Below are 21,042 nucleotides of genomic sequence, written 5' to 3' on the forward strand. Positions count from 1 at the left end.
ATTTTGTATTAAGATTATATTTGTAGCCGAAACCGGTTTGGCTCAATGGATAGAGCGTCGGCTTGGGGACTGAAAGGACCCGGGTTCGATTCCGGTCAAGGGCATGTACCTTGGTTGCGGGCATATCCCCAGTAGGGGGTGTGCAAGAGGCAGCTGATCGATGACTCTCTCTCATCGATGTTTCTAACTCTCTATCTCTCTCCCTTCCTCTCTGTACAAAATCAATAAAATAAATTTAAAAAAAAAAAAAACAAAAAAAGATTATATTTGAAAAAAGTCCCACTGTGAGCACCACGAAGCCTCCAGTGCCCCGCATGGTCCCTAAAGCAGGCAAGGACCCCAGTGCATACCTGTAAGCGAAAGGATGAGCATCATCATCATCATCCTCACAGGCAGAGGTGGGGAAATACTCGGATCCCTGTAAAACCGTTATAACAGGAATGACGCCTGGATCCTTGCATTGAGACCCTAATTGTTTTTGGGGTCCCTGTCGCCACGTAAGAAAACTAAACTTACCACCCTAAACAAGGAAAATGCAGGGAGAGTCAAAAAGATGAGGAAAAGAAATAACCTACTGCCGCTGGGTAGGGGTTGGAAACCAAAATGATGTTCTAATCCTCCCCCTGAAAACCCAGTGAGAGAGAGGGGGGTGTTTTAGACAGGCCCGGAAGTTAGGTTTAGAAAAAAATCCTAACAGTCAAGGGCATGTACCTTGGTTGCAGGCACATCCCCAGTAGGGGGTGTGCAAGAGGCAGCTGATCGATGATTCTCTCTCATCGATGTTTCTAACTCTCTATCCCTCTCTCTTCCTCTCTGTAAAATATCAATAAAATATATATTTTTAAAAATTTATAAGAAAAAAATCTTAACAATCAGCATCTGGCCTTACCCGTCACACACCTTACTCTTTGGAGTGTCCTTGGAGGAGTTACTCCCTGAACAAGTGCGAGGGAGGCAACTTGCTTCTGCACCAGCCATCCAATTCCTTTTTATTTTTATTTATTTATTTATTTATTTATTTATTTATTTTTTCATCCAATTCCTTCTTTTTAAAGTTAACCTGTTTTATTCTGCTTTTTCAAGTTGTGAAAACACAACTTTAGACCCTTATTCTGTGTTCGGCACCAGACCAGCCAAACCCATACTCTGTCACTCAACATTCACTCAAATCATTGCACCTCCCTCGTTGTTGAATATATAACAAAAATTGGTTGTTCCCTGATGCAAAGTCAAAGGAAAATTTTTCTTCAATAATGACATCACAGTGGGTGGGAAATGTAGGGACTACCTACCTGATGATCTTGAACTTTGTGGTTAAAGACTTTGAGAGGTGACAGATTAGCCAGGGATTGGTCAAGAGTATTAATTACAGACTTTGAAATCTTGGACGGTGCCCTAACTGGTTTAGCTCAGTGGATAGAATGTCAGTCTAAAGACTGAAGGGTCTCAGGTTTGATTCTGGTCAAGGCCATGTGCCTTGGTTGCGGGCACATCCCCAGCAGGGGGTGTGCAGGAGGCAGCTGATCCATGTTTCTCTCTCATTGATGTTTCTAATGCTCTATCCCTCTCCCTTCCTCTCTGTAAAAAAAAAAATCAATGAAAATTTTTTCTTTTAAAATCTTGTACGGTGAAAGTTCATCACAGTGCCTCTTGCAAATATGACCAGTCTTTTCAGTACTGCTGTGATGGTGCTTAACCACAATGCCTAAAGGATGGGGGTTTTCATTAGAAATTCCTGGTGTAATAGAGCGCATCCGAAAGGAAGAGGTATCGTTGGACTATTGTTAAAATTTACAATCTTCTCCCACATCTCCCCACTGAACACCTGAAGTGGAATTTGGGCCGCTGAAAAGGAACTGCTCTTCACGCATTCGTGTCGCCCAGGGATGACACACCCATGAGGCAAAGGTGAGGCTGGTTAAGTGAGTGATGTGTTTAAAGCCATGGACATAAGACATGGAAACCTGGGTGAACTGTAATGGGGTGAGTGAAAGAAATGTATGGCTGACCGAAGACATTAAAAATGGGAGATGCTCGGCCAGTGTGGCTCAGTGGTTGAGCATTGACCTATGAACCAGGAGGTCATGATTCAATTCCCAGGTAGTGGGCTCAATCCCCAGGGTGGAAGGGGGAGGGGCATGCAGGAAGCAGCCAATCAATGATTCTCTCTCATTATTGATTTCTCTCTCTCTCCCTCCTTTCCTCTCTGAAATCAATAAAAATACTTTTTTTTTTTTTTTAATGGAGGAGCGTAGTGTTTAGCTGGTTATGGGAGACCAGTCCCTCTGTTGATTTTCGTTGATTTTAGAACAACCTATTATTTTTGGCAATTGGTTGTTTTTTTCTGGCAATAAAAATGTCACTGACATCTAAACGTGGGAAATGAAATAAGACACACCCAATGCAGCGCCCCCAAAATCACTGGCTGCATCTTCCTTCTGCTGTGCTGCCTTCCCATGTTTGTCAGAGCACACCTGCAGAGGGGGCACTGGGGCCCTTTGCTGTTAACTGAAGAAAGGTTCCACCTTCAGGTGGAAGGTGCACAAAGGTGCCAATGCCTTCCCCACCCCACCCCACCTCACCCCAGCAGCCGCCCCTCTGCTGCCAGTTTGGGGGGATCAGAGGGGGAAGGCGCTGCTGGGGAGAACCAGGCGGGTCTCCGCAGTTCACCTGCCCCCACCTTCCGCCAGTTCACTCGCTCCGCGAGCCAGAGGGTGGCACTCCAGGCACTAGGGAGGGGTCGGGGTCGGGTCGGGTTGGGGCAGGACAGGGCTAACGGGTAGAGAGAGGAGGAGGCGAAACGAATACACGCTGAGGCTGCAGAATGGAGCCGCCAGCTTTGAGCCCACCAGCCCTTTATGGAATAAGGGGGCTTCTGCCATGCTAGGTGTCTCGAGTTGGGAATTTCTAAGACGAACAGAGCCTCGCGAGGGTTATTCAAGATCCAAGGCGTTTACCCTCCTGGTCCCGGGAAGCCCGGCGGCCGGGTGTGCCGTGCTTGCAGGCATCAGCCGCTGCGCATGGCCAGCGTCGGGCCGTCCCTGGTCGCGCTTTGCAGCTGCTGGATGTGGTCACGCGGTGAAGGGTGCGCCCTGAGGCCGGCCTCCGCCTCTGACACCCCGCAGGCTCCCCGGCGGCGCCGCACAGCCCGAGGCCCGGGAGGACGCGCCCAGCCCGGAGCGGACGGCGGCGGCAGGTGGCGGCCCACCCTCATCCACCCTCATCCACTCTCGTCGGGAACCAGGGCTTCTGGGAGACGCGCCCTCCTGCCAGGGGACTCCGTTCCCGCGGACGGTGAAAACCCGGGTGCCAGGTGGGGGAACCAAAGCACAGACGTGGCTCAGGACGCGGCTCCGTGAGTGCGGGCCTCCGGGCGCGGCCCCAGCTGCAGGGAGTGCGGGGACGTTCCCACCAGCGCCGCTGCGCCCTCCCTCCGGCCGCGCGGAGCCGCGTTCAGCGAAGAGATGGAGCCACGCGAAGGCTCCCCCGCGGCCTGTCGACGCGGGGAGGCGGGAGGCGGGAGGCGGGAGGCGGGAGGCGGGAGGCGGGAGGCGGGAGGCGGGAGGCGGGAGGCGGGAGGCGGGAGGCGGGAGGCGGGGGACGGCTGGGCCATAGGACCCGCAGGTGGTGAGGAGGCTTGGAATTTGGAGAGACCCCGGCCTCGCCGCTGCGCCTGGCGAGGGCAGCGGACTGACCACGTCCCCGACCTATGAGGCCCCAGCATCCCGGTCCTGCCGCTCCCACGATCCACGGGGGGGGGGGGGGGGGGGGGCGGGGGGGGGGCTTCCGCTCCAACGGTGTCCGGAGCGCCGGCGGCCCAGCGAGACCTGACGCCCAGCGCCCCCTCCCGCCGCCGCCCCCATCCGGCTCGGCCGGGTTGGGGGGCGGAGGTTAGGGGACCCCTCTGGGTGCTGCGGCTGGACCGGAGGCGCTCGCTGTCACCCGCGCGGTCCTCATCCCAAAAGCCCGCACAGCCAAGAACTCACATTATAAGAGAAAGCTTATTTAGAAAGTCACGGGGGTGGTAGAAATGAGCTGGTTGGGCTGCAAAGGCTGGGGGAACGAATTACAGACGCAAACGTTGGAGTGTTTTTTCTTTTTCTTTTTTTAAATTAATTTCTTTATTGATAAAGGTATCACATATTTGTCCTCAACCTCCCATTCTAATCCCCCACCCCCATTCATGTCCCCACTCCCCTATTGTCCTTGACCACTGTTTAGGTTCATATGTGTGTACATAAGTCCTTTGGTTGATCTCTCCCCTTTATCCCCACCCTCCCTCTGAGGTCCAACAGTCTGACCCATGGCTCCTTATCTCTGGGTCTGTTCTTGTTCATCAGTCTATGTTGTTCACCGTTTCCCCTAGATGAGTGAGATCATGTCCTACTGGAAATACACTTATAAGAATAAAAAATGAGACAAGCAATAATGGTTATGCTGAAAGGCAAATGAATCAGTTCGTGGTGAGTTTCTTTCTGGGCCAACAGCTCTTTTGAGACCCAATTTCAATGTCAAACAGTTCCTTATGTGTACATGCCAGCAATGATATTTCAGTTCTGGGTGCTGGACAAATGGTGGTAATGCAGGTCTGACCTTCTCTGGTTTGGTCCTGGGCAACCTGCAGTGATACACCGTCAGCGTCTTCCATCCCTGGACTGCTTCTCTTCTGTCTTCATGGCTGGAGTAGACCTGTCAATTGCTCTCTGTTGCCAGAGTCCACATGGTCTCGGAGTTGTTTTCTGAAAATATACAAACATATTCTCAACCAAAAGTTAATAAAGAAATATTTTCTATAAATTTGACTTGGGATCCTTTTCCATTTTTTGCCCATATGATTTTCCTCTGGCTTGTTTTGACACCATGTGTGTTTTTCATGGGTGTCTTGCTGATAGCATTACAATTAATTTTCTAAAGTACAAATTTTCTAGATGTAATTTACTTCCAGGATATTTTTCCTTACATGATATTCTTCTACTTTCTCCCAACGCGTCGCTGGAGCGCAGGGCGCGGGCACAGAGACGCTGCTTGGGAGCAGTCAGCACCACCCGGGCTTCCTTCTGCATCTCTTTTCTGCCCCAGCCCGCCCCACGGAGGTCGCCAGCTCCAGGGCGCCCTGGGCCGCCGGTTCCGTGGCTGGTTCCCGGGGCCACACCCGCCGGCGACCGCGCGGATTCACCTTCGGCCGCCTCCTGCGACCACGGTGGATGCTTAGAACCCGGGCCAGAGCAGACCTCCCGCCTCTACACCCCTCCTGCCCTTCGTTCCGGCTGCGAAATCACCGCCGCAGCCCCTCCCCTGCCCGGCCCGCGGAGGGTGCGCGGAGGCTTCAGTCCAGGCTGTGCGGTCACCAGACGGCCCTTCCTCTCCTCACAAACACACACCACCGGTGGCCAGCCCGCCGGACTGCACCGAGTTGGCAAAGAAAGATTTCAGAGCCAAGAGCTCACATTATAAGAGAAAGCTTATTTAGAAAGTCACAGGGGTGGTAGAAATGAGCTGGTTGGGCTGCAAAGGCTGGGGGAACGAATTACAGATGCAAAGAGGAGCTTAGAAGGAGGGGCAAAGGTAACGCGCCACGTAAAAGCTACAATGCCTTCCTTCACCCCACCCTCCACCACCCCCTCGCCCCCCACCTTTTCTCCTTAACCCCCATCCCCTCCCCTTACCCCCCACCCTTTCTCCTTACCCCCCATCCCCACCCCCAGCTTCTTTCCTGCACAGAACCCCTGCTGATCGGAAATCCCTCAGTGCAGTGGTCGGCAAACTTCGGCTGGCGAGCCACTTGCGGCTCTTTGACCCCTTGAGTGTGGCTCTTCCACAAAATACCATGGCCTGGGCCAGTCTATTTTGAGGAAGTGGCGTTAGAAGAAGTTTAATTTTAAAACATTTGGCTCTCAAATTTCAATCGTGTTCCTGTTGATATTTGGCTCTGTGGACTAATGAGTTTGCCGACCACTGCGAGTGGACCGGGACCAGAACAGGGCTCCCAGCAAGCCCCCTTACGGGGCTGGAATCTAGTTCACACGGAGCAGGTACAGTAAGGAATTGAAAAGAGAACTCTGAAAACAATCCTCTTAAGAAAAGAAAGGGATGGAGCCACAGCCTCCGGATGGAGAGGCGGTGCCGTGGATTTCAGACTCCATCCCCAGTAGGGGGCGTCCAGGAGGCAGCTGGTCAATGATTCTCTCCCACCATTGATGTTTCCATCTCCTTCTCCCTTCCTCTCTGAAATCAACAAAAAATATATTTAAAAACAAAACGATTAGTGCCATTTGCCAACTACACCCAAGGACAGATGAAATTAAGGAAATAAATCTCATTTTGGCACATCAGCATAGAGCTAATGAATATTCTATTGAGAATCTCACTAAGACACACACACCCCCAACTCCCAGCCTTTAAAACCTCTCAAAGCGAAGGTCCCAGTGCCTTCTCCCCCTCCCAGGAGCACACCTGCTTCCGTCAGCCCCATCATGCTGCTTACCATGATTGAAATAATAATAGAAATAATTTAGTAGGAGAGTTATAAGTAAAATACAGTTTTGAAACTATGGAAGATAAATCACTTAAATGTAACTAAGATATTAATTCTCACCCCACCCCACCCCCAAATTTGTTCCTAATAGGCTCTGACCTAGTTTCCTTACAGCACTCAAAGTATAAATCATCTTTAGGAAGGGACACGTATTATGGTGATTTTCTCCATGAGGACATTCTTCATGTCCAGCCTAAAGCATTGTTACTTTAAGATGGGCCTAATACTTTTATTCTGGCCCAAAAACAGAAAGGAAACTGGCTTAGGCCATTGTGATGCTTCGAGAAAAGAAAACCAAAAGTCTACTCAGCTGAACTTGAACTTAGCAAGGCTACGTATTACAATAACCACTTAGATGTCTTTCGTGAGTAAAATTTCCTGGGTGGTTACCACATGTCAAAAACTGTACTACATTCCGGAGATAAAATGAGAATGAAACTCGATTATCTGCTTAGTCATGTCAGCTGGGGTCACACCTTCTGAATGCCTTGCCCTTCTTGAAACAGAAGATGGGACTAGAACCACTCTCTTTCCTCTGCCAGTTTCTGCTTACACACACTCCGACAAAGTATCCAAACACACTCACCTGAGCACGCATTCCTGCCCCTACCTTCACATGCATACACACTCATGCTCCGTTCACCCCGACGTGCACTGTTGTAGATGTGCGTGTGTTTCCTCTCTTTTCTCAGCCTGTGGACAGGCCTGCAAGCCTCAGACCTAATATGGAAGATGTCAGGTATTGAACACCATGAGCTCATTTCTGGAACCATGGCCATAGGAGCATACATGATTATCTAGAAGAGAAAGAAAACTATTAGTCAGCTGCCTCCTGCATGTCCCTTACTAGGGATCGAGCCCAAAACCTGGGCTTGTGCCCTGACCAGGAATTGAACCATGATCTCCTGGTTCATGGGTCAATGCTCAACCACTGAGCAACACTGGCCAGGCCTTCTTTTGTTATTTGAAGTATAGCACAGATTAAAAGTAAAGTGCAGCCCTAACTAGTTTGGCCCAGTGGATAGAGCATCAGCCTACAGATTGAAAGGTCCCAGGTTCAATTCTAGTCAAGGGCATGTACTTTGGTTGCAGGCACATCTCCAGTAGGGAGTGTGCAAGAGACAGCTGATCGATGCTTCTCTCATCGATGTTTCTAACTATCTCTCTCCCTTTCTCTTTGTAAAAAATCAATAAAAGTATATTTTTTAAAAAGTAAAGTGCATAGGGTACTATTAAGTCTACAGCTTGCAAATAATTTACCTTGCTAGACCCTGTATTACCTACCCAGTCTGCACTGCTATAACAAAATACCACGGATTGGGCTGCTTACACAACAGGTTTCACAGGTCTGGAGGTGAGGAGCGTGGTCAAGATGTGTCTCTTTCTGATTTACAGGCAGCTGCCTCCTTGCTGTGTCCTCCAGTGGTGGAAAGAGTGAGCTCTGAAGTCTCTTTCTCTTCTTAGAAGGGCACAAATCCCATCATGGGGCCCACCTCCAAATACCATCACATGGGGGTTAGGGCTTCAACGCATGAACTGGGAAAGACACAGCATTCCATTTATGACAGACACCCATGCAGCCACCACTTCATCAAGACATAACTCCAGAAGTGCTCATGCCACCTCATGCCCTTGCCCACACTCCATAACTTTCTATCTAGATATTTTTGCTTAGGTTATTATTATTATTTTTTTTTCCAGAAGGAAGGGAGAGGGGGAGAGAGATAGAAACATCAATGATCAGCTGCCTCCTGCATGCCCCCTACTGGGAATGGAGCCCCAAAGCCTGGACATGTGCCCTTATGGGAAATCGAACCATGACCTCCTTCTTCATAGGCCCTAAAATCATTCTTTCTAATAAATTCTGTACATAAAATAGCTTCTGTACAAAGCAAAGCATAGACCAAGGAGGTGTCACAAGCAGTTCAGAGCACCAGCTGCCAATGCTGGTTCCACTCCCGGCTGGTTGTGTGACCTTGGGCAAGTTACTTGGTCCTCCATGTCACAGCTTTCCCTTCTGCAAAGCGGGGGTGATCATGCAAACTCCATTAGGTTACTGTGAAATGAATGAGCTAGCACTGGGTCTGGGAAGTATTGAGTACCAGCTACATTTTTTTGTTTGTTTTTATTTTATTTTTTATTTTTTTAATAAAGTTTTATTGTTCATATTATTATAAAAGTTCCTCATTTTTTTCCCCTCCACCAGGTTCCCACCCCACCCTCTGCTCTTTCCCCACCCCCTATTGTCCTCATCCATATAGGTGCACAGTTTATGTTCAGTCTCTTCCCGCACCCCCACTTCTCTTTTCCCCCGAGAATCGTCAGTCCACTCCCCTTCCACACCTCTGATTCTATTATACTCACCAGTTAATATTAGTCATTAGGTTTTTTAATTTCCTTGGTTTTTAAACTTTTTTAAATATACTTTTTATTGATTTTTCACAGAGAGGAAGAGAGAGGGATAGAGAGTTAGAAACATCGTTGAGAAAGAATCATCGATCAGCTGCCTCTTGCACACCCCCTACTGGGGATGTGCCCGCAACCACGGTACATGCCCTTGCCCGGAATCAAACCCAGGACCTTTCAGTCCGCAGGCCGACGCTCTATCCACTGAGCCAAACCGGTCCCGGTGAATTCCCTTGGTTTTTAGATTCACTTGTTGATAGTTACGTATTTGTTGTTCATAATTTTTATCTTTATCTTCTTCCTCTTCCTAAAGAACCCCTTTCAGCAATTCATATAATTCTGGTTTGGCGGTGATGAACTCCTTTAGCTTTTTTTTATTAGTGAAGCTCTTTATCTGGCCTTCGATTCTGAATGATAGCTTTGCTGGATAGAGTATTTTTGGCGGTAGGTTCTTGTTATTCATCACCTTGAATATTTCTTGCCATTCCCATCTGGCCTTGAATATTTCTTGCCATTCCCATCTGTTGAGAAATCAGCTGACAATCGTATGGGTGCTCCTTTATAGATAACTACCTGCTTTGCTCTTGCTGCTTTTAATATTCTCTTTGTCTTTTGCTCTTGGAATTTTAATTATGATGTGTCTTGGTGTGGATTCCTTTTGCTTGGGGTTCTGTGCGCTTCCTGGACTTGTAATTCTATTTCTTTCACCAGGTGGGGGAAATTTTCTGTCACTATTTCTTTCAATATGTTTTCGGTATCTTGCTCTTTCATCTTCTGGAATCCCCATAGTTCTGATGTTGGTTCGCTTGAAGCTGTCCCAGAGGTTTCTTACACTATCTTCAACTTTCTGGATTCTCTTGTCTTCCTGCTTCTGTGGAGGAGTGTCTTCTGGGTCTTTGTGTTCCAAATCTTTTACTTGATTCTTGCGATCTTCTATTCTGTTTTTAGGACTCTGTATAGTATTTTTTATTTCAGACAGTGTATTCTTTATTTCTAGTTGCTCCCTTTTCATATCCTCATAGGTCTCATTTATTTTATCGGCTTTTTCTAGGAAATTCTTGAAAAACCTTATAAGCATGGTTTTGAACTCTATATCCAGTCGCTTTTTGTCCTCCATTTCTTTCATTTTTTATCTGTTTCCTTTTCTTGGCATTTTCGCTGCTTTCCTGAGTTGGTAGGGTGGCTTTGTGTGTTAAGGTGTCCTATATGGTTCAGTAGGTTAGCCTCCCAGTTATCTTGATGCACCCCTTTGTGGACTGTGTGTACAGCCTTTTGTAGTTAAGTCTTAATTGTTGTTGGTATCACTGAGAGGAATTGACCTCCAAACCAATTGGCTGTGATTTCAGCATCTGACCTGCTGACCAGTGTCTCAGCTGGCTCTCTTCCTGCAGGTGCTGCCCAGCTACCCAATTCACTACATGATAGGAGCACCCACCATTTACTCAGTGTTGGTACAACAGGTAATGGATTCCCAAAGTCCCTCCTCTCTCGGCCACCCTCCCTCCATCCAGCCCTCCCCCAGATTCTGGTCTTCCCTCTCCTAGCACCTGCCTGATCATGGCCAGGAAGACCTTCTTCCCTGGCTCTGTGGGGGACGCCACAGTGACTTCACAGTCCGGGGTGTGGGAACCCCTAGGATTGAGCATCTCCATTCCCTCAGAGCAGAGCATCTGGAAGCTGAAAGAGCAGTGCCGACCATAGCATAGCTTCTTGTACTCGACTAGTTACTTATTAAGTGCTGACTGTGTACCAGGCATTGGTGATACAACAATGACAAGATAAATAAGATTCCTTCCCTCATGAATAATAATAATAGTAGCTAATATGTATTAAGTACTTACTACCTTCTAGGGCTGTGCCAAGCCTTTATGATAATTGGTATTTTAATCTTCACAAAAACCCCACTAGGTAGATGCTATTATTCATCCCATTTCAGAAGAAAATGGAAGCACGGAGGGGCTAGGTAAGTTGTCTAAGGCCACACTGCTAACAAGTGGAGGAGCCAAGCCTGGACTCAGGCAGGCTGCCTGCCACGCCTGCTCCTTTAACAAACCAAACCAGCCATCGCACCCTAGCGGGGACAAATCCTGAAGAAGTAAACAAATAAAAAGGTATTTCTAGCCCTGGCCAGTGTGGGTCAGTTGGTTGCAGCACCATCCTGTACACCGAAAGGTTGCAGGTTCAATCGCCAGTCAGGGCACATACCCAGAGGCAACTGGTCAATGTCTCTCTCTCACATCATTTCTCTCTAAAATCAATAAACATGGTTCTCTCTCATCATCGATGTTTCTCTCTCTCTCTCTCTCCCTCTTCCTTCCTCTCTGAAATCAATAAAAATATTTTTAAATAAAATCAATAAACATTTTTTTAAAGATATTCCCATTAGTGGTAACTAATCCTACGGAGAATGTAAGGTAAAATCAGGTGGTGGGTGAAGGATAACCGGGGGCATGTGTGGTATTCTGGACAGCGATGCACATCAAGTTGCCAAAGACTCTCCCCTTCCTCCCCCCACTCCCACCCCCCAGGGCACAGAGCTTGCTCAGCACTCAGCCTGGTCCAAGGCAGGCACCAAGTGCTAGGGATGGGAAGAAGGGAGGAGTAGAAGGGGGGAGAGGGAGGGAAGAAGGAGAGAGAGGGAGGGATCCTGGGCAGGTGCCTCCACACACACTGCCCGTGTTTGGCCAGCTGTGCTGATTGAGAAGGAGCCCCAGAAGAAGGTCAGGTGGGCCGTGGGAGGGTCCGTCACCACTACCAGCCGCCTGACCTTGAGCAAGTCACTCTGAGTCTCGCTTTTCCTTCCTGGGAGAACTGGGCTGGGGCAGGGCAAGGGGCAGGGCAGAGGGCAGTGCATCACATGCGGGCTCTGGACAAAGCCCTGTGGCTCACACTGGGCTGTGGCTGTCTTCACTTCACAGGGCAGCCAGCTCAGAAGTGAGCCCAGCACCTCACCAGAAGCCGGGGTCCCAGAGGCCAGTAGCTGGGGTCCTGGTGACAGAGGTGAATGAGTGAAAGATCGCCCTCAGGAGCAGGTCTGGGATGTGTGGGGGTTCTTGGTCATCACGAGGGAGGCAGAATACAACAGTGGCACACAGAATCCCCCGACACCCTGCACAACGTTTAGACGGCCCTGCTGGAAATTCATGAAGCTAAAACACTTACTGACAGTGACCACCTGAGCCGCCTCCTACCCCACCTGATGCCATGACGGTGGAATGGCACTGAGCGGTAAAGCTCACCACTTCGCAAGAACACCTGTTTCCGCCTTCCTCCACCTTGAATTTGTCTTGGTGTGATCTTTGTTCAAACTAAGGTTATTTTCCTCATTCTCTTAACACCTGATCTCTGCTATCAGCCCAACTCTGATTGGATTCGCGTGTGGTCCAGTCTTCACTTTCGTTTCCTGGGTGTGAGAGAACTCACAGATGACCCAGATCTGGGAAACAAAAGCTAACCCGGAGAAATGCAAGCAGAAGCGCTGCTTCCTGTTAGACAGAGGACAGCGGGGTTATTGCTGGGCGGGGAGGAGGGAGCTCAGGTGAGGGGGTCACGCTTCAACAGGCTCACAGCCCAGGGGGAGTGTGAGCGGAACCAGCACCCGGCCTGGCAGAGAAGACCTGTCCTTGGAACCCACAGAGTTAACAAAACAAAAACAAAACCTGGGGAGCTGGAAGCTGGTGCAGAAGCCTCTCGGGGACAACTCGGCCCACACAGATCCTTCAGGCAGGAGTGGAAAATTCCACTCTCACACACTTCGTAGCTGAACCCCCTCCTTTAATTCATATTAAATCGCTACAAACATCTGCTTGTTCCATCTCGCCTTCTGCTTTGGCATATCCATATTTTGCAGTGCATATTATTTTATGATGAATTAATCTCTGATGGCTCCTCTATATGACAGTAGGGCTCGCTCTCCTGAGCTGTTAGGGGAGGGACTGACTCTCACACAGTGTGGTGTGTACTGGGCCAGGCTGGACTGGGCACTGCTGCGAGTGCCTTCCCACATGATCCTCCCACCAGCTCTCCGCAGCTTCAATCATTACCGTCCTCATGTTCCAGAGGGAAAAACCAAGGCACAGAGAGGTAAAGGGACTTGTCTGCGGTCACACAGGAATAATGGGCCAGGGGCTTGAGATCCAGCTCTAGAATCCGCACCTGTAACCACTCGGATATCCTCCCTCTCAGGTGAAGGGAGTGACCTGGGGGCCCCAGTTCAGGCTACTCAGGGGGCTTTCCAAGATGTTTCTTGGAAAAAAGGAGTGATTGGGGTGAGAACCACCAACCTAGTGCTAGTTTGTTGATATCCTCTCCCCATATTCCTTACTCCGTATGCTGCCACACAGTGCTGAATCCGAGCCACAACTGGGGTGGGAGTGAGGTCAGCTGTGTGACCATGACCCCATTCCCAGAAGGGGCATGGGCAGGGGGCGGCAGATGGCCAGGAAGAAGTAGGCCGCCCTCAGGTCCCTGCTGGTCATGTTCCCAAGGACTATTTATGGCCAGACCTTGCCAGGCCCCTCCTCCTCAAGGGGCAGGGAATCTCCTCTGTGGAAAATACCGCGGGGGAGGAGGGGACGAGCCCCAGGGACCGGGAGGCAATGGGCTGGGACTCGGGAGACTGACTTTTCCCCTCGCACGCCGGGTGTTTACTGCGGTTCTGGGAAAGGGCCAGATTGCATCAGACAGGGCCTGCGGGCTGGGCCCCTGCCACTGAGGAGGAGACGTGGCCTTATAAGTCGGAGCCAGTGAACTGGGAAGTGCCAGGAAAGCAGACACACACCAAGCTTTAGAAGGCGAGAGAGACAGTGAGGGTAAGCCAGCCATGATGGCCACCTTCCCCGGAGCAGCCAGCTCGGCCCCACAGCCTCCGAGTCCACAGGACGAAGACCCCAGCCTGGACGAGTCAGACCTCTACAGCCTGGCGTATTCTCAGCTGGGTAAGGCCTGCCCTGCCCCCTCCACTCTGACCCTCCTTCCTCAGGCAGGGAATAGGGACTGTACCCCAAAGCTCTGTGGTGACACCCTCAGCCTCCCAACTCCAACCTGAGCTCCTTCCACACCGCCTCCCCACCCCCTCCCTGGGGCCAGCTGCCTCCCGCCTCTCACGCTGGGCTTCTGCTGGGTTCCCAGGAGTGGGAGGCCGGAAAGGTCGCACCAAGAGAGAAGCCGCTGCCCACACCAACCGCCCCAGCCCTGGTGGGCACGAGAGGAAGCTGGTGACCAAGCTGCAGAACACGGAGCGGAACAAGCGAGGAGCGCAGTCCTGAGACAGCGGGAGGTGAGGCCCTGCCTCCAAGGGCCAGGCCTGGAGGTGCCCGTTGGGTGGGGAGGAGGGATTATAGAACTGGTGTCTCAACACAGAAGAGAATAAGACATACATTTAACTCTGGGTTTCCTGGTGCAAAGGGGGACAGACACTGAGTGGCCAGATTATGATGATCTCTGAACACATAACAGTCTGGCCACTGTGTGTGTGTGTGTGTGTGTATGTGTGTGTGTGTGTGTGTGTGTGTTAGAAGCCCAGTGCATGAATTCATGCATGGGTGGGGTCTGGCCAGCCAGGCCAGGGGGAGGGGACATGGGAGGTGGCTGGCCTGCCTGCTGGTCGAGGGGACAATTTGCATATTAGCCTTTTATTATATAGGATATACACTGAGTGGCCAGATTATTATGTGTTCAGAGATCATCATCATCTGGCCACTCTGTGTATAGACCAGGGAAATCTGGTTTACGGAGAGGGAAACGGAGGCCCAGAGAGGGCAGGTCTTTCTCTGGAGTCACAGAGCATTGATGGCAGAATCACCCAGGCCTCTGTCCCTTGCACCAACTGCTTTCCTTCCCCAGATGCGGCCGGAGCACGCACCCCACACGGCGATGTTGGCGATGTTGGCGATGTTAGCAGGACCTGGGCCCACCCACCCACAGCACTCCCAGGACTCCCCCACCTGCCTCAGGCTCTGAGGGGCCCCCAAGGGAGCACCTGCAGAACAAGGGCAAGATAGGGAGCAAGAGGCAGGGCGTGGAGGGGCACAGCCACGGAGGTGCCCCAGAAAAAAAGATGCCGAGAAAACCGGAGCTCCCGGGGTGGCAGCGGCAATAAAATGCAGCAGCAGCAGCTATGAGTCCTGTCCTCTGTGCGGCTCTGTGTGTGCCCGCCCCCCTGTGTCTGCGGCTGTGAGGACCAGGAGCTTTGGTTCTGGTCTGCATTTGGTTACTGTCCGGGAGCCGGTGTTTCTGACTTTGCAGGGGCCGGCAGAGGGGAGTGTGTGTTGGTTCTGGTTCGGTTTGGGTGGGCTTGTGCTTTGGTACAGACAGACGGTCCTGTGGTCTCTTCTGGGTGCAAGCACGATCCTCTGCTTCTTTTTAACCATGGCCCATGACACAGTCCCCTCCCCAGCCCGGAGTTACAACCCTGCTGACGATGCTGTATTCATCTAAAACCTCCTTTTGGAGTGAATTTATTTACTGGTGCCAAAACGGAACAAACCAGGACTTACAGCATTAAGGGACTTGCCCCAAGTGCCACAGGGCTCCCAGGATGCTCATGGTCCTCACCATGAGGGGGTCCCTTTGCTTGGGGGGGAGGGGGGCTGCCAGGACAGGGTTCTGGGAGGTTAGCCGGGGGAGGGAGATTCTTACCTGGTGTTACCCGGCTCGAAACCACGCCCAAGAAGAACGTGGGGCAAATTAGAGGAGCGATGGGAGCTGAGCGGAAATACTGATCGAGATACGAGTTTGGGCCGCGGTCAGGAAGACTCAAACCGAACGGGCAGAAAGACATGGCACTGGCACAGGTCAGCTCCCAAGGTAAATACTGCTGGACCAAAATGGCAACACCTCGTGTCAGGGATTCCAGCTCCTTTAGCCCTCAGTTCTGCCACCTCCGAACATGGATTCCACTCTGAGGCCCACGCTGGCTGCTCCAGGGCCAGCCCGCGGGGAGGAGCAGGGACGGGGGGAAGGGCCAGGGCAGGCCACAGCAACCCGTTTTTAAGGCCATCACCTAAAAGTAGAACACTTCACATCCGCTCAGAACTCAATTGAAGGGCCACACCCAGCTACCAGGAAATATCGGAAAAGTTAGTATTTAGCTGCTTAGCCACGTGTTAGCCAAACTGGGGAAGGGCGGGCTTTATTTATTAAAGAAAGCAGGAGAGAGTAGATACTGGATAAAACTAGCAAGAGGCGTTTTCCTCAGACTCCACGTCAGTGGGGGGAGGAACCCGCTGGGTCTGGCCCTGAGTGGAGCCTTTCCTCCCCCCTGAGCCCTATGCCAGCCCCCGGCCGCAGAACTTGGGCACCGGTGGTTCCTAGGAACCAAGAATATGGGCAGAGGAGCAAGGCGCCTGTTGGAGCAGAACCAGATTCTCAGCCGACGAAGGCCGGCTTGTGCCTTTGGCACCTCTATCCCGTGGCCTCCCCTGAGTCCAGCCTGGGGACAGTCTGGACTGTGCCTGTCTATGCCACACAGACCTCAGACTGAAGACATTAAAAGGCAAGGCACCTAGGCCGGCCAGTGTGGCCGAGTGGTTATGTATTGACCCAGGAACCAAGAGGTCACGGTTTGATTCCTAGTCAGGACACTTGCCCTGGTTGCAGGCTCCACCCCCAGTGTGAGGTGTGGCAATCAATGATTCCCTCTCATCACTGATGTTCCTAACTCCCTCTCCCTCTTTCTGTCTCTGAAATTAATAAAAATAAAAACAAAACATCTAAAAAATAAACAGACCTAGCCGGTTTGGTTCAGTGGATAGAGCGTCAGCCTGCGGCTGAAGGGTCCCAGGTTTGATTTCCAGTCAAGGGCACATGCAGAGGGTGTGCAGGAGGCAGCCAGTCAGTGATTCTCTCTCACCATTGGTGTTTCTATCTCTCTCTCCCTCTCCCTTCCTCTCTGAAATCAATAAAAACATATTTATAAATAAATAAATAAGTGGCACCCAGCCCAACCCCATCTGCTCTGACTGGAGTCACCTGCTTGCCTGGCTGTCACTGGGACAGGGAACTTGCTGCCTGGAGCTGCCTGATTCCCTCTCAAACCTGACTCCCACCACCCCTGAGCAAGCTTCTGTCTTCCTGGACCTTTCTCTCTGAGCTGCCTTTATCCCACCCATCCCTCCGGGCTCAGCTCAGATGCCTCCCCGTCTTCACAGTCGTCCCTGACTTGCCCTCACCGCCTGTCTCCTCGCCTCTCCCGCAGCCTGCACCCTTCACTGGATCTCACCCATGAAGCCTGTGCCCAGAATTCACCATCATTTGACACACAAGTCCTTGAGATTTCCCCTCAAACTCCTCTTTCCCAATTGTCACTTATTTGTTCAATTAATGATTATTGGATGCCTACTGCACTCCAGTGGCCTGGCTGAGGGCAGGCACTGCACGGAGGGACAAATGGGAGGCTGGTATGATTGGAACCTGACCTTAGGGCCACTTGAACTTAGGAGTCAAACGGCAGAAGCAGCACGAGGCAGTGAGCTCTCAGCCCAGCACAGGTCTGCTAGGTCAGCTTCAAGAATCATCGCCAGCAGCTTCCATGTACTAGGCTATTCCTCAGTTATAGGGGTTCTATAGGCATTGTGTCATTTAATCCTTACAATAACCCTATAGGTGTACCACTATGGATCCCATTTTACAGACTAGAAAACTGAGGTTCAGAGAAGTCAAGTAACTCGCCCAAAGTCACACAGCCAAAACCTGCAGAAGCTGGGATTTTGAACTCGGATCTGTCTGATTTTCTACCTCCAGGCTTTTCCCTTTATACTACATGCCTGAGAGGAAACGTGAATGCTGACAAGGAGGAATCCTAGACGCTAGTTAATTTCTGGCCAATACTAGCATGTCCCCTAAACCTCTGTTTCTAACCTACCAGATGGTGAGACTACCCTCTCCTCTGTCTTTGTCGAAGGAAAAAACAAGCTGGAAGTGCTGTGTCCCTCGCTGGCTGTGGCCACACCCTGGACACTGGGTCCTTTGACACTTGGCCAGAAGGTCTCACATGCCACCCTTTGCTCCTGGCCTCTGATTGGCCTTCCCTGGCCACGCCCTTTTCTGGCACAGCCTATGCCTGAAGGCCTGGAAGCGGGTATTCCAGGAACCAGGCAGTTAGTGGAATTACAGAATATTTGGTCAGAAGGATCTTGGGGTTAGAGTTTCACTCTTTTTATATATATATATATATATATATATATATATATATATATATATATATACACACACACACATATATATATATATATTGATTTCAGAGAGGAAGGGAGAGGGACAGAGAGATAGACTGATGATGAGAGAGAATCACTGACTGTACTCCCTACACTGAGGATGGAGCCTGTGGCCCGGGCCTGTGCCCTGACCGGGAACCGAACCATCACTGCCTGGTCCATAAGTCGAGGCTCAACCACTGAGCCTCGCCGGCAGGGCAACAAGAACCCACTCTTGACTCTACCCCTCCAGGCCTCCCTTCAGTCCCACCCCCGCTTCTCCGACACCCTTTCTTTCTCACCTCCTGGTCACGTGTAATGTCTGTTTCCCCACGTTCTTGGGTTCCTCCTGAGAAAGAGAGAGATGACTGACCGCTCCTCCCCCTCAGGGGCTCACGGAAACTTCCCCTTGGGTTACCGCGATTCATTCAAAGGATTCCCGGCTCCGTGCAGAACCCGGACACTTACCCCGGCTCTGAATTTGCTTCACGAGCACCCTGGTCCCTCCTGCCCACTCCTTTCTCCAAGGCCAGCTCTCAGACGTCGGGTTTTAAAATTTCAGAACCACCCAGAGTCTATGTGCAGCTAGCAGGCCTTCAAGATGATGCTACTCATGGTAGCAGCCACAGCGGCCTTCCCTGCTGCCACGTGTTTACTTAGAGTTCTAAACATGACTGCTACCTGCTCACCTCTGTACTCAAATGTATTTAAAAAGGAAACTGCATGACCACCAAGGATGGAAACCAACAATCACTGTCACAGTGAGAAGGTAACTGTAAGGAGAAACGCCTAATTATCACTTTATAACTTTCAAGTCCACCTACCATGACCTTGTGTATGAGGAGTCATGGGTTTTCCCACTTGGAGAAGCGCTGGTTGTCCATGAGCCAGCCACCCTGCAACCTGGGAGGACGCCTCATTGTTAGCGCGAGGAAGTTAAAGAAAATCCTGATGCCTGGCTCCCACGCCCAGCGTTGCTGATTTCGTTGGTCTGGGGTACAGCTTAGGCATTGAGACTTTGAAAGGTGACTCTAGCTCGGCCAACATGGCTTAGTGGTTGATCTTCGATCTATGAACCGGAGGGTCATGATTCGATTCCCGGTCGGGGCATATGCCTGGGTTGCAGGCTTGAACCCTAGTGTGGGGCTTGCAGGAGACAGCCGATCAATGATTCTCTCCCATTATTGATGTTTCTCTCTCTCTCCCTCTCCCTTCCTCTCTGAAATAAATAAAGATATCTTTAAAAAAAAGGAAAAGTAATTGTAGTATCCAGTGGAGTTTAGGACCACAGATGCCAGGCTTTTGTCTCAGATTATCTTTACCAAAGACAGTCCCAGCAGGAGTTCCCATCCCATGTGCTCTCCATGTGGTGTGGCCTTGAGGGCGTGGGGCTGTGCACCTTCCTTTTGAAAGCACGAGGACCTTCACGGCTGCCTTGGCTGGTCCAGTATGGCACGGGTGGTGCTATCTGAGAGTGTGTCTCCCCCTTTCTCCCTGGGGTTCCTGGGCCTCCAACACCCCACTCTGCAGAAGTCCAAGATCGCACACATGGAGAGACAAGGTGGAAACACTCAGCTCGGCCGGGGTCCCAGCGGAAAGCCAAGCTCAGTGTTCAGGCATGTGAGCCTGCGACCCGGGCTTGTGCCCTGACCGGAAACCGAACCATAACTGGTCACCTCAGATGAGGCCTGAGCTGTGGTGGAGCAGAGATAAGGTAGTTTCCCAGCCCAGAATCTGGGAGCACAAACACAATTGCTACTGCACAGCACTGCGCTCCGAGATGGTTTGTTAAACAGCAAGAGTGACCGAGACAGCCTCAGTGTCCCCCAGACCTATGTCTACATCCAGTCTTCAAACTTGGCTGTGACCCACGACAGTTTAGCGTTTCCCCTGCTTCTCAATTTGCACAGCTGTAAACAGGAGAGGCAAAGTGCACCCCCTCCCAGCGTGGTTTTGAGAGCACAAGGAAACTGTTTTTCAAGCGCTTAGCAGAGTCCAGAGCCGGGAAAAGAACCTGAGGAGACAGCAGAGTGGCGAACAACACCACAGAGTTTGGCCTCGGACTCTGGGTGCAAGTCCCAGCTCTTTCACTGTGTGACCACGGCCAGCTGCCTGACCTAATGATTACACTCTGACTGTTTCCCAAGCCCCGCGGGAGAGAAGAGAGCTAGGCCATGTGCTCCTCGCTGCCACGGGGAGAGCCAGGAGTCCACCGGGTGTGCCACAGCTGTGCTCAAACCTTCTAGAGAGCTCTGTGCACTTCAGGGAGTGTCTGGAGGGAGCAGGCAAAGAGGCAGAGAACTCCAGTCCCAGATCCCTGGGCAAGCAGCCAGGCTTGCCAAAGGAGGCCAATCCCGGGGGCCAGGCCAGGAACCCAGGCACCTGTCCGTCCAAAGCAAGCACTTCCTTTTCTTCATAAGGTTTTCCTTGCTTTTCTGATTGCAAAAGTGATTCATGTTGTGGGAGCAGAAAGCGACCCCAACCTCTGGTTCAGCCCTCCTGACTGACCGGGCACCCCCGCCTGCCAGCTTTTGCGAAACACGGGAGTTATAACATGGAAGTCCGGTTGTATCACTTCCCAGAATGCTCACCCCGCTCTGCGCCCTCGCCTGTCTCCCTTTTCTGGAGAACTGGCTTGGAGATTTTGGTTTGGTTTGGTTTTTAACCGTTGGAGATCATCATTTATTTGTTCAGCAAATATTTGAGCCAGGGAGCATTCTAGAAGCTGTGGGTACAGAGGTAAACTAGTTCCTTCCTCGTGAGCTCCCATCCTAGCGTGGCAGACAAACAGGACAGGTGCACACAGGGAACAGGATATGCAGGAAGCCTGCCTGACAAGGTGGCATTGAAGCAAAGGCCAGAGGAAGGTAGAGAGTGACTCATGATGATAGTCCTATTTTTTAAATA

At 51.1% G+C, this 21,042-nt stretch overlaps 1 protein-coding gene and 1 long non-coding RNA gene across 2 annotated transcripts in view; one reads left to right on the top strand and one right to left on the bottom strand.

Annotated features, from left to right (window-relative positions):
* LOC118704922 overlaps nt 1–14,785 on the bottom strand; it is a 16,173-nt gene extending 1,388 nt beyond the window's left edge. Inside the window, exons 1-2 of the long non-coding RNA XR_004983544.2 lie at nt 14,656–14,785; nt 12,926–12,927 (exon numbers count right to left, since the gene is read on the bottom strand). This is a non-coding gene — a long non-coding RNA (uncharacterized LOC118704922). The remainder of the gene's footprint in view (nt 1–12,925; nt 12,928–14,655) is intronic.
* On the top strand, nt 13,534–15,055 carry NUPR1 (nuclear protein 1, transcriptional regulator). The gene is made up of 3 exons (XM_036413005.2): nt 13,534–13,878; nt 14,072–14,219; nt 14,786–15,055. Exons 1-2 carry the CDS (start codon nt 13,764–13,766, stop codon nt 14,206–14,208), a joined length of 252 nt encoding a protein of 83 aa, XP_036268898.1. The 5' UTR covers nt 13,534–13,763; the 3' UTR covers nt 14,209–14,219; nt 14,786–15,055.
* Nucleotides 15,056–21,042: the final 5,987 nt, after the last annotated feature.

This window comes from Pipistrellus kuhlii, unplaced genomic scaffold, assembly GCF_014108245.1.
Source record: "Pipistrellus kuhlii isolate mPipKuh1 unplaced genomic scaffold, mPipKuh1.p scaffold_m20_p_48, whole genome shotgun sequence".
NCBI lineage: Eukaryota > Metazoa > Chordata > Mammalia > Chiroptera > Vespertilionidae > Pipistrellus > Pipistrellus kuhlii.

Coding starts and splice junctions, on each gene's coding strand:
- NUPR1 (XM_036413005.2), top strand. CDS start 13,764: ATGATGGCCACCTTCCCCGGAGCAGCCAGCTCGGCCCCACAGCCTCCG. Junction 13,879..14,071: donor CCTGGCGTATTCTCAGCTGG/GTAAGGCCTGCC, acceptor CTGGGTTCCCAG/GAGTGGGAGGCCGGAAAGGT.